The 13,091-nt window shown below is 34.0% G+C and overlaps 2 protein-coding genes across 3 annotated transcripts; one reads left to right on the forward strand and one right to left on the reverse strand.

Moving 5' to 3' along the window:
- The first annotated feature begins 747 nt into the window (after positions 1–747).
- On the forward strand, positions 748–4,550 carry LOC136216680 (vesicle-associated protein 1-2-like). The gene is made up of 8 exons (XM_066003224.1): positions 748–969; positions 1,070–1,140; positions 1,268–1,349; positions 2,292–2,407; positions 2,490–2,654; positions 2,762–2,812; positions 3,483–3,560; positions 4,073–4,550. The coding sequence occupies exons 1-8, from the start codon at positions 912–914 to the stop codon at positions 4,181–4,183; spliced, it is 732 nt and encodes a 243-aa protein (XP_065859296.1). The 5' UTR covers positions 748–911; the 3' UTR covers positions 4,184–4,550.
- Positions 4,551–5,910: 1,360 nt separating this feature from the next.
- LOC136216681 (probable calcium-binding protein CML17) lies at positions 5,911–9,880 on the reverse strand. Of its 2 annotated transcripts, XM_066003226.1 has the most exons (7): positions 9,139–9,880; positions 8,766–8,867; positions 8,594–8,674; positions 8,426–8,486; positions 7,509–7,633; positions 6,437–6,534; positions 5,911–6,167 (listed from the first exon to the last, which is right to left on the reverse strand). In XM_066003226.1, exons 1-6 carry the CDS (start codon positions 9,544–9,546, stop codon positions 6,484–6,486), a joined length of 828 nt encoding a protein of 275 aa, XP_065859298.1. In that variant the 5' UTR covers positions 9,547–9,880; the 3' UTR covers positions 5,911–6,167; positions 6,437–6,483. The 2 variants fall into 2 exon arrangements, with proteins under 2 accessions (XP_065859298.1, XP_065859297.1); XM_066003225.1 differs by lacking the exon at positions 5,911–6,167 and having other exon boundaries at positions 6,180–6,534.
- Between the last annotated feature and the right edge of the window lie 3,211 nt (positions 9,881–13,091).

A 13,091-nucleotide genomic window follows, 5' to 3' on the forward strand; every position in this document is an offset into this window, starting at 1 on the left:
ATTTAAGCAAATAGCATTATTCTCCGAGATCATCTTGACCGCTTCAAGGTTATCAGATTCCACCAGAAGCTTCTTCACCCCCAGATTTTTAGCTAGTCTAAGGCCAGAAAAAATCCTCCAAAGCTCTGCAGAAAATGATGAACCCATACCCAAATTCTGAGAGAAACCAGAAATCCAACCACCACCTTCATCTCTCAGAACCCCTTCCGCGGCAATTCTCCCGTCCTTTAGACAAGAGCCATCAGTGTTAAGCTTAACCACACATTCACTAGACCTACACCAGCCTAAGAGATGGACCTCTTTCCTTTGAATAGCCCTAGCCAAAGGATCCTCAACGAAGCTATCAACCGAGGTGCAAATCTTTTTAGAAAAGAAATAAAAAACATTAGGCAAAACAACTTAAAATGTATTGATTTCACTATTTATTTATTTTATAATAAATCCATTATTCTAATTAATCTTTATAAATCCATATTTTATAACAGAAAATAACTTAAAATGTATTACACATTTATTATAAAACAACCAACATTTTCTTAAAAGACATTTATTATGAAACGGATGGAATAATAAATTTCTTTAAAAAAAACTTACTAATAAATTAAAAAAGTGGAAAGGAATTCAGAGTTGATTTTGCTTATTTTGACGTCATAATTTTGATTTTTTTCAAAAAAGGTCAAAAATCAAATGTCATGAAACAGTAGTCGTCTAAGTAAAGACAGTAAAAATCCCGGAAAGAAACGCAAACCCAACGAAGATGGAAGCACCACCATCACTCTCTGTCTGTCCCACGTTCTTCCTTTTCCTCTTCTAAAAAGTTCCCAACTTTCTCTCTCTCTTTCACTCATTCTCATTTCTCACCTTCCTCTCTCTCTCTCTCTCTCTTACGCTCTGTCACCGATCGCATCACGATGAACTCCGGCGACGGCGAGCTTCTCACCATAGAGCCTCAGGAGCTTCAATTTCCTTGTAAGCTCCTCTTCCTTGTTCTTCTGTTTTACGATTCTCGCTTTTGCGTCGCTTGATTTTGTGTTTTGATGTTTTTCCCTATTTCGTTGTGATTCAAAAGTTGAATTGAGGAAGCAGATCTCTTGTTCTCTTCAGCTTGCAAATAAAAGTGATAATTATATTGCTTTCAAGGTTAGCTGTTTTTCAATATCTGTGTTCAAATTTCATATGTTTCTTCCTCTTTTCCTCTTGTTGTTGCTTTTAGGGTTTTGCTTCTGCCATTGATTTTTCGCAATTCTGATTTGAATTTCGGTTTTAGGTTAAGACAACGAATCCAAAGAAGTACTGTGTTAGGCCTAACACTGGGGTTGTGTCGCCGAGGTCTACTTGTGATGTTATAGGTAACTCTCTTTCCATAACTTCGAGTTTTAGTGTCTGTTTGGTTCTCATTTTTTTAGCTTCTTTTCGCTTTATGTAGATTAGCAGTAGATATAGCATTGTTTAGTTAGGATTGCAAAATAACTTATAGCTATTCTAGAAGGAAAATAAGCTAATGTCTACTAACAACAACAGCGGAACCAAACAAACCCGCGGTTCCTCATTCATATGCTTTACTAATTAGCTATGAGAAGTGAGAAGTCTTGTTTAGCTTTACTAATTAGCTGTAAGAAGTGAGAAGTCTTGTTTAGCGACGACTATGTTGCTCGGAAATTTTGATTTGAAAGCGTTCCAAAACATTTCAAAACTGAAACTCTCTAGAAACTTGTAGGAAATGTTTCGGAGGTCATGTTTTCATAATTTAAAAAAAATAAATCGGAAATTCGTTTCAACTTTGGAAACTCATATTCTAAAACGTATTGTGTTTTTAGAAGTGGATCAATGATAATCACATGTTCAATGAATCTCTAATATTTTATAAATCATCTTCTACAAGTTTTCCAAACGAAAAATCTTCTTTTTTCCCCTAAAATTATGCGACTTTTATGTAATTTTTTAATATAGATATATATACAAATTAAACATACATATTACTTAAAAAAATTATAAATATATCCATATATTTTTATGGGATAAGGGTGACTTTTTCCCTTAAAGGTTAAATTTTACCCCTATTGTAAGAAATAGCTCAATTTTGCCTCCATGGTAGAAATCGGAACTTAATTTTACCCCTTTCGAAGGAAATCCGTGTAATTATTGTCGGTATTAGTTATAGAAGGGTAAAATAGGGTCAAAATTGACTCCTTTTCCACCACATTTCAGGTTTCTATATTTTTTACGAATGTCATTTCCGGTTCTGGTTACATGTAACAAAGGTGATGGGTTTTCTGTTTTTCTTTAATTAGTTACAATGCAAGCACAAAAGGAGGCACCTTCTGATCTGCAATGCAAGGACAAGTTCTTACTTCAGAGTGTAGTTGCAAGTCCTGGAGCTACTGCAAAAGATGTCAATGCAGAAATGGTAGTAATTCTTTTTTTTCCTTTTTATCTTTCTTTCGTTGTTCCGATCATCTCGAGTTTATTGTTTTTCTTCTTATTTTTAGTTTAATAAGGAGTCGGGGCGTGTCGTTGACGAGTGCAAGTTGAGGGTTCTTTATGTTGCTCCACCTCGACAACCATCACCAGTTCGAGAAGAATCAGAGGAAGGTTCTTCACCTAGAGCTTCTTTATCAGATAATGGGAATCTTACAGCTTCAGAGCGTACTGTTGTGAGTCTTTTATTTTCTATTTAGGTCCAATTACGTTAGGTTTTGATAATTATATTTTCCTATTTCGTTTGATTTATATCTTCTGACTATGTAACTTATTCCTGTAGGTTTCAAAAGCTTATGTTGACAGGCATGAGCCCCAAGATATCTCATTTGAGGTAACCTGTTTTCTTATTCTTTCGTTTCTTCTTCTCTCCACCATTGAATTTTACGAGTCCTATCTGGCTGATAAAAACATTATTTAGTGATGTAATTATGATTTTGTGCATATGAAGTCAGTTTCTTTGGTTTTGTTAGAGTAACAAGTTTTTTCACTTCTAAAATAATTCACACTTATATAGTAAGTGCTATTATGTTGTCCCCGGGGCATTGGAATCGAACCCTCTGCTATCCCCTTTTTTCTTTTTTAAAATTACATACTTTGTGCTTTATATGTAGTCCCGCCTGCTTCATGTCTTTTTTTTTTACCAGAGCCAGCATGTCTAGTGATTTGAATTTCCATTTCTGAACATGGTGTGCATGGCCAGTACTTGGCCACACTATCCGATTCTATATCGTTTCTGAGGAGCGAGTTCTTCGGATTTTCCACATTCTACTAATATTGAGACACCTTTTTCAGGAGTGTTGTTTCGAGTAGGATATGGCGTTTTCGTAAAGTAATTACCTATTGTTGATGACACAGTATATGTACTAGTCTTGTACCTATATATTATTACATGGAATCATGTCTTAAATACTCTATCCGACATACAAGGACTTGGTGTTCTGTTTCGATATTTTATATTCTTAACTTGGTCTTTAACTTCTGTGTGATACTTATAATTTCAGGAAAAAACTCTTATTTCCAAGCTGACAGAAGAGAAAAATTCTGCTGTTCAGCAAACTAACAAGCTTCAGCAAGAGATGGTAAGGCACTTGTTATGCTGTAATGACTCAAAAACAACCATTTTCTGTTACTTTTTTCTTGTATCGTTTTACGTCGAGATCACTGTTAGGTATGTACTAAGCTGGAAAAAACTTAGTTTGCCCAGATGAACACAGTGCAATTTTTAGGAGGAAGACCTAGTAAGCTTAGTACATCACATTCTAAAAACATGATAACGTTCTTTTCCATCAATTAAGGAACTGAAAAAGCAGATCCTAATTGATTTCTTGTGCTATTATTCAATAAGTAAATATTAGGTAGAATCTCTTACTGCAAAAACTTCAGAGAAATCTATAGTTGGACAGACAGTGCTGAGTTGGCATTTATTTGACTACATGTTAGTCAGGTCAGGTTGTCTCTGTAAATCGTGTTGGTGTGTCAAAAATTGTGTATTATTTTGTACGTAATTGTTGTTCCACCCTGTTATGATTTGTTTCACAAAAACCACTATTAGTAACATTGGCGAAACTGAATTCGATAAAACTGTGTGCAGGAGATGTTGAGGCATCAATCGAGAAGCAGCCATGGCGGTATCCCATTTCTATATGTTCTTCTGGTTGGCTTGATAGGCATCATTGTGGGGTACCTAATGAAAAGGACATGATCGTATGTAATGCTTCAGTATCACGTCCTAGCCAGAACGTTAGGTGAAGACATGATGACACAGAACATTACAGATGGGTCGATGTATTGCTTCTTGATTGTAGAGAAATATGTGAAGTTTGTGAGCAGGAAGAGGGAGTTGTAGTTATCTTTATTGCTCTTCTTGACTGGAGAGAGTATGATTAGGTTCTCTGTAATTTTCCTAGGACATTTGTGTGACCAATGTATTTGATGAGAGTATTTTTCAGATACTTTCTCTCCCTTGTGGACATGTTTATAATTTACCATTTCTACACTGTCTTCTACGGCATAATAAGAATACCTCAAAGCTGCATGAATATGGGTGCATGGGGTTCTTTTTTGTGATAGTTTATCTCATTCGGTTCCAGACGCGGATTTGATCTTTTGATCTTTTTTCCATGTGTACTTAAGCAACACTAGTTTTTTGAATTAAGGGTCAAAATGACATTTGAAGTTGAGATAGGATTAGTTTAATCCAAATTATGATGAGTTTAGTCCAAGCTTAGTCTAAATTGATCGTTAGGGTGTTAATTCAGTCTTTGAAGCTGGACATATTTGATGAAATATTCCATACTTTTTAAATTTTTAGGTATTGAAATTAACCAAGTATGTGGGTTAATGTATAAAATATTGTCAAACTTTAGGACTGTTTTTCATTAAAAATTCTAAGTAGGCTACACTGATTTTCTTTAAAGACATTTTGATCCTTAATTCATAATATTTTATTTATACAATTTGGTGTTTGTGGTATAGAGTTTGAGTTTTTTTGTGATGTTGATATCCTTTTTACATAAATTATCTAAATGATTTTATTAAAATCATTTAAATAAAATGATTTTATTGAAAAATAAATAAATAATTTTCACTGTCGGTACAATTTACAATATTAAATAAATAAATTTTGCTGTTGGTACAGTTTACCATATTTTTTCAAAGAACTGTTTCTTTTTCATCTGTTGGATCATAATTTGAAGGTGAAATGATTTTATGTGCTGATTCATCTTTCCAAAAGAGTTGAAGTCTGTTTGTTTGAGCAGTTCCTATTTGCTATTAGCAGTATGCTATTGCTGATAGGCAATATATATTAGTCGTTTTTTCTGTTTCGGAATTTTAGTGAACACTTTCTATCTCCTGTTTAATATTGAAAGGCAAAAAAAAAAAAAAAAAACAGTTCTGAAGACACTTATCCTATATGTAAAAATATGAATTTTTGGTTTAGCTGATTTTAGCTTAATAAATCTAATTTATTTAAATCTTGGTTCTGATAGATATTCAACTAGCTAATCTTTCATTTGATTTTCTGAGAACTACCTGAATAATCACTCATATTCCCAATAAAACCAAGCATCATTAAAAGGAACTAAGAACCAAATATCAAAAGAAACTAGTAATTGATAACATATCTTCATCTTAAATGACAAGAAATAGAAACCAAAACTATTTAAAATTAGCTTGAGTGATAAGAGCTTTAAATTGCTTAATTTAGAAATCTCGGATTAGCAATTGAAAGAGAAGTCACCAAAAAATTATCTCAACAATTTCGAACCAATTAATATGTTCTTACACTTAATACTGCTTGCGGTCTTAGACCACAAAGTGATAAAGGTAAATTACATCAACGGGCATTCAATTTTTAGTGTCCACAAAAGTCAATAAATTACTTTTATTTTTCAATGAAATCACTAGAATTCACATTTAATTTCAACAGAATCATTCCAATCAATTTGCATACAAAAACTCATCAACACGGAAGACAATTGACTATATAACAACTAAGCGCCACAGCATGACTGTCACGTTTTTGCTGTGCTATCCATAAAAGTTAACATGTCGGACATAGCATTTAGTTGACATTTAGTTAACTGTTCTCTATACCACGTCATACAAATTGACCCAAATCATTGAAATCAAATGCAAAATTCGATCCAAACTTCAAGCTTCAAAGACGGTTGGTGCATTTTAACCTAATAAAGTCAATCACAAAAGGTCTCAAACAAGGGGTCAGTGAAGCCAATATCTATTTTTGGTATACAAAAAAGCAGAAAATACTTAATAACTTGTGCCTTTGGGGACATTTTACATCATACTCTGTAAATTTTTACAATAATTGCAAGCAACTAGGGGCAAGAAAAACTCCTGAAACTTACAAGATTTCTAATTTAGTCTTAAAAACTGACCACATTTATACAGTGAACAACCAGAATAGAGAAGAAAACAAAGTCATGTGCCATACCAGAAACTTGGAAGCCATGATTATGAATGATCTAAATTCTACTCTTGTCATATCATGTTACAACGGCCAGCTATCTTCCGAAAATCATCGAGACTTAGCTGCAATGAAACCAGATAACACAGTTAATTTACACTTCGTCATCAATCATCAGTAACATTATATATTTATGATCACGCAGCTAAAAGAAGTAGTTATTGGTGGTAGTAAGCTAAACATGATGTAGACCATCAAGTTATGGAAATATATTGTCCAAAGAAATAAGCTTGACAATTGTGCATCAATTTCAAGTGTTTTGCTTGGCAACCTATCTAATGAACGGACCTATGATACATGGTTATGGAAACAGATAGAGAAACTAAAAAAGATAACGAGAAACGATATTTATAAAATATAGGAAAAGAAAAGGTGGGTAAAGGTGTAAATAACAAAAATATAAAGGTGGATCCATAAAATTTTGAAAATTTAAGGATGTATGTCCAATTTTTGATATATATATATTAAAAAATTACATACAAGTGGCATAATAGAGGGAAAAAAAGATTTTGAAAAAAAAAAATAATTGAAAGCTTATAGAAGATGATCTAGAATATAATAGGAATTTACTGAACATGAATATATTAGGAATTTACTGAACATGTTGTGACTAGCATTGATCTAATTCTGAAAACATATTTACATCCTAAGAAAGGAGTTTCCAAATTCTCAGAAAGGAGTTTCCAAGTGTCTTATTATTAAACATGACCCGAAATGTATCGTGCAAATTTCCAAGAGTTTCGGTTTCCAAAAAGTGAAACACTTTAAAATCAAAATTTCCATGCAACATAGGAATGGGCACATGAGGTATGGTAGAGGAGTAGCTCCCCTGCTCCCATATCATATTAAGAATTTAAGGTACATCAGCATGTGCAAAGGTCATCATAAAAAATTTCGTGAAACAATATTCGCAGATCCATTTTAAACCACACAAAAAGTTCCACACCTTTTGTAAGAGTTTGTATGCATTTTCCTAGACTAAGCTATTCTACATAGTTTCATAAAGAAAAATGAACAAAATTGAAGAAGAAGCACTAACCTTCCCATCTCCATCACTATCAAAGCAATTTATCATATCAGCCAATTCTTTGTCTGTCCATATAAAATCATGAGCAATTGAGACTCTTTCTAGATCTCTTACTGTTAGAAACCCTTTTCCTGATTCTGCATAATTCCATGTTCACAGGACTTCATTCTTATTACAAAGTTAAGGAATAAAACTTTAAGAATTAAGCATCCAATATATTGCAGTGAAAAGGTTCAACCTAGAATAGAACATAATGAATTAAGGATTCAAAATATTGTAGTGAAAAAGTTAAACCTACATTCACAGATTAGTATAGTAAATAAAATAATAATTCTTCATCTCCTCAAAAGGTTTTTGTAAACCAAGGCCTAACTCAACATTGAATACAAGGCTCTGATATCATGTTAACCCCCCAAAATATCTCTAAGGAGGAGGATTCCCTCACATATATAAGGAGTCATATAGCTCCCTAATTAACCGATGTGGGATATCTAACACACCCCTTCACACCCAGAACCGTCTAGAGACACAAGAAAATATTCATGGGTGACTCAACATTAAGTACAAGCCTGATACCATGTAAACAAAGGTCTAACTCACCCCAAAAGGCACTTCTAAGAAGGAGGATTGTCTTAGATATGTAAGGAGTTAATTAAGCAATGTGCAACATCTACCTGTTTTCATACCAAAATCTTAGTGAAAGTTGTTACAGAAACTTAAGAGTCATGGCCTAGAAGCTTAGTCTATATATACCTCAAGAAAACCAACAAAGGACTCATGTCCAAGCTCTTTACTCATACTATAAAACTTGAATCAAAATTCTGAGAAATCAAAGTTCCAATAGTCCTTTGGATCTTTGCGATAATATTAAAGCAAACATCTCCCTTTGATACATAACATAGACAGAAGACAGAGATGTTTTCAATTACCGTCAAACTGAAAGAAGTGTAAGATCAACTCATCCTCAGTCATCTGCACCCGACTATTGAACTGCCGCAGGAAAGCAAAAAACAAAGGATCACACATTTAGGAAGAAAGCCAAAAAGATAACAAGTTTCTGCAAAAAATAAAAATATCAATCCAAGACCAGTGCAAACCGATTTTTTCTTCCTTCCTGCACCCTCTGGAATGTTAGCATTTTTCTTTTCAGGAAGATCTTGCAATGATAGGGAAATTGCCTATATATGAAAGCTCAAGAATTAGAGTGTCACAAAATGGAGGATTGAAAAAGCTGGAAATGAAAAAATCACAGAGCCCTTCAAAGCTTACCTGCATTAGTTCTTCATCATCATCTTCATTGGAGTAACCTGTGCTTCTAGAATGCTTTTGTAAAGGAAGTTTGTTCTTAGGTTTTGTGCCTTTATTCTGAGGCTGGAGAAAGACATTATTGAAGTAAAAAACTGAAATCATAGTTTCATTACTAAACCCTCAACAGTGCAATCAAAGTTAAGCATACTATTTGATCAAGATATTGAAAGTTACAATCAAACGAATCTGGTTATTAAATCCTTTGACTAATATTTGATTATCTAAACATTATAATCAGCTAATCCAAAATAAGAATTGTTCATAACTACATAAGCAAAAATACAGCAAACTTCTGTTAAAAAAAAAAAAAAAGCATATAGCAAAACTTCAATACCTTTTTCCTACGCGATTTTGAAGAAGATTTCAAATCTTCATCCTCTTCTTTGTCTTCATCGTCATCATCTTGATCGTCAGCAGAAACATCAGCATTGGGCTTATAATCATCGTCTTCATCGACGAGTTTACGCTTCCCTTTACGCTGACTGGATATCCGAGAGTGATTCGATTTCTGAGGTGGAGTCATGAAGGAAGAGGCCATTTTACGAAGACCGAGAGCCTCCATTCTAGCTTTGTTTTCTGCCATTCTCGATAGCCTCTGTTTCTCGTAATCTGGTATTACCTGCTTCGCCATATTCCTAGGTTCTTCGTCTTCTTCTTCTTCTTCTTCGCTTAACTTCTCTGAACTCTCGCCTCCTTCCGGTCCTGAATCCGAATTAAAATCTGAGAGGTCTTCTTTTGCCATTGCTGATTCTGCTATCAGTAATTCAGAATTAATTTGCCGCGATGAAGGAATTGAAAGTGGTTTCCTTATTCTAATTGTGAAATCGCTCTAGGGTATATATACCCTCTCTAACAACATGGACTATGACTTTTGTGTAATTTGGGCTTTAAACAAAAATCTAGTAAATACATAAAAATAATTACATCTGCAGCAGGTCCGCAGAGCCAAAGCCAACGAGTTTCAACATCTCCAAAATGGAACCCGCCAGCTGCCGGTTCAGTAAAGTGCAACATCCGATCAATTTTCAAAGAGGAAGGGTCGTGTGGTATGGGGGCGGTAATCAGAGACGCTTCAGGTGTGTTTGCAGCTTTATTCCACGTATTAGAGAGCCAAGGGTGATTGAGGTATTAGCCTTGCGCACGAGTTTGATTTGGCTTGCTGCTATCATGTTAGCCTTGCGCACGAGTTTGATTTGGTTTGCTGCTATCATGTTGAGTTTGAATCTGATGCCAAGTTGGTTGTTGATGCAGTTCACACATGCAAAAAAGATATTTCTGAGTTTGGTTCGCTAATTCACGATTGTCTAGTCATTCTTAGATCCAACCCCACTTTTACTTTAGCTTCTGTCCCTCGTTTAGCGAATAGGGCTGCACATTTGGTAGCTAGGTATGTTTATTCCAATGCTAGCGATTTTTTATCTACTGTAGTGCCGGAATGGCTGTTAAACGTTATTGTTAAGGATGTTAATCCTATTTTGGTATGAAATTAATATTTCAAGTTAAAAAAAAGGTTAGCCTCGTTAAAAAAAAAAAAAAAAAAAAAACCTTCTCGGATAAAGGCGACTGAAAAAAATAGTGCTAACAAGTTTATTAATAAGAAGCAACCTGACTACAGTCAAATTGGACAAGACCACCAACAAATACACAAGTCTTGGACCACACGGTCGGACTAGCATAGAATTTAAGACACTCTAGTAATATGATGAGTAACTAAGTTCGCTTATCGACCAATAAAACAAAAAGTATAAGAAAATTAGTTTAACAAAAGAGTTCTACATTGACTAATAATACAACGTAACTCAAAGATTTTCGAGTTTGACTCTATAATCATTTTGATGTAGCTTGATGTAGTTGAAGTCTTTTATCCATAAGAGTGTTTTTCTAATTCCTAAGGCCTTGTCTAACATCAAGCAATCATGGTAGAAAAACAAACTTTTTGCAACAACAAAAGAAGCTATCTCGTCACGGATAACCAGACCTAAACTCATTCCAAATAATTAGACACAATTAGATTTCTAATGGTTAGTGAATCAGATTTCCATCTTTGACCGTAGAAACAAATATGTTCATAGGGTCTTATAGTCGCGGATCAAGCCACACATTAATAGAGAGACGTTTCTCAATCTTCCAATGAATACAATTTTCCAGAATAAAATGAGAAGACCGAATTTTGGTCACAAAAAGTATAGGTAAAAATTTTATAAAGCAAAAATATAGGACAAAATATTTGCAAGTTAAATAATTTCAGACGTCATTAAAGAACTATTGCATCTATATACCATGCTAGTATTAGTACCATAATAAAGACATGTATATATAATGAAGAAAAAACTATAGAAATTCGTTTCAAAAAAAAAAAAAACTATAGAAATTATCTCATGTTCCAAATATTATATCGAATTTAAAGCATTTCATTCTCAAACTAAAATGATTATTGTATGAACCAATTTATATGCAATTAGTACAAAATACATTAAAATATTTAATTTTTTTAAATAATGTTTGAATTTAAATTATACACGATCTGATTACACGTCACAAAATCGACAAACAATTTTAGTGTTTACGTTTGGATTAACAATTAGTATGTCATTTTTTTAGTTGACACGCAAATTTTTTGATTGCATTAAAATTGATCTGCTAACTTGAAAATAACACGAATAATTAAAATTATTATCATATTCTCTCATATTTTTACATACCACATTAATTGATAAAGTAATAAAATTACAAGTATTAACTGCAAATTACATTACTCGAACTTTTCATATTTTTACATGTCATCTTTAATAGAGATAGTAAAATTGCATAAACTTGTAAACACATTGTTATAAACTCAACATGATATTATTAGTGAATTTTGAATGGTAACATATATAAAATATTTTTTAAGTAAAAGCAAAGAGCAAGAAGATTGAGATGCAAGATTCATCCCAACTAGGTTAGCACCAGCTCCTACCCACAATCCCAAACTCCTAAATTTTATTAAATGAAATGAAAAGAATTACAAATTGCAAAAATAAAGAATGAAAAAATTGGACTACAAGTCTAAAACCAAACTTAACAATATCGCCTCTACAAAATTCTATTGAAGTCATTAAAAACATATTCTGAACAAGACGGTGGATAGTTGTCCCACTACTGTTCTCCCATATCACTAGCCCCCTTATGTGCAAGACAGTCAGCAACTGAGTTACTCTCTTTAAAAATGTAAGATATGCACATCAGTTGGTTATTAATTATAGTTAAACAATGAAGTCAATCAATCATAAGCTGTCATAGAACCTCTTTGATGTGACTCTTTAACAGATTCATTGTTACCAGTGAATCTGACTCTATCCAAAGCGGAAACCACTGTCGACTCGTTGCCATTTTAATTGCATATATGACCACTTTTATTTCAACAAAAAGAGCGTCACATGCCTCTAATTTCAGTGCATAGCAACCTCTCGAGTTCCTAAAAATCCCCCAATGTTGTAGCCGACGAGGAACCATCTGTATTTACTTTTGTCCAGCCCTGTAGCGGAGATGCCCAAGTTATGAACTGGCAACTTAAGGGAGGGGGCATCCCTTCCCTGAATACACAACACGAAATTGACACGATTATAACAAATTTTGAATTGGGTTAAAATTAACTCATTTAATATTAATCTGGTAATTGATACGACAAGAACACAATAATTATCACTCTTACTCTCAATTATACCATTTAAAATATTAAGAATAAAATTAATTTTGGCTGAAAACCATATAGATACACTCTTTTAAATATTAATAAAGGCAAAGTGAAAAAAAAAATACATGTGATTTACCCTATTTGCAAAGGGTATTGCTATATACCGCAAAGGTTATACTTTCCACCACACTCTTTTGACATTTATGCCCTCCTCACAATTTCAAACCAATAACCAAAAACTCTCAAATCCTCTCTAGCTTTTGAAGCTTTTCATAAAACCCGACCTAAAACGACATGCAGCCAAAGGAAGGAAGGGGAAAAGGCTTAATGAATCTTCCGATAAGTTTTTTAAAAAAAAAATATGTCCGAAATCACGGGTTCCGCCTCCGAAATCGGAGGCGGAACCCGTTTTTTTTTTTTTTGCCTAAACGGAACTCCGACGCCGTTGCCACCACGGGCGGAACGGACGAACTGTTCGTTCCGCCCGTGGTGGCAACGGCGTCGGCCGTAAGGTGGAAAGTATGGCGCACCCGTTCCACCATCAGGTGGAACGGGGTTCCGCGCTCGTTCCACCTGATGGTGGAACGGGTGGCACATCCATTTAGGCTTAT

The sequence above is a fragment of the Euphorbia lathyris genome, chromosome 2, assembly GCF_963576675.1.
Source record: "Euphorbia lathyris chromosome 2, ddEupLath1.1, whole genome shotgun sequence".
In the NCBI taxonomy this organism is placed as follows: Eukaryota; Viridiplantae; Streptophyta; class Magnoliopsida; order Malpighiales; family Euphorbiaceae; genus Euphorbia; species Euphorbia lathyris.

Excerpts from the sequence above, each read along its gene's own strand:
- LOC136216680 (XM_066003224.1), top strand. The coding sequence starts at position 912 with ATGAACTCCGGCGACGGCGAGCTTCTCACCATAGAGCCTCAGGAGCTT. Across the intron at positions 970-1,069 it reads TCAGGAGCTTCAATTTCCTT|TTGAATTGAGGAAGCAGATC; the intron begins GTAAGCTCCTCT and ends GTGATTCAAAAG. Across the intron at positions 3,561-4,072 it reads ACAAGCTTCAGCAAGAGATG|GAGATGTTGAGGCATCAATC; the intron begins GTAAGGCACTTG and ends AACTGTGTGCAG.
- LOC136216681 (XM_066003226.1), bottom strand. The coding sequence starts at position 9,546 with ATGGCAAAAGAAGACCTCTCAGATTTTAATTCGGATTCAGGACCGGAA. Across the intron at positions 8,487-8,593 it reads CAGGAAGGAAGAAAAAATCG|TTCAATAGTCGGGTGCAGAT; the intron begins GTTTGCACTGGT and ends TTCCTGCGGCAG. Across the intron at positions 6,535-7,508 it reads ATAGTGATGGAGATGGGAAG|CTAAGTCTCGATGATTTTCG; the intron begins GTTAGTGCTTCT and ends GTTTCATTGCAG.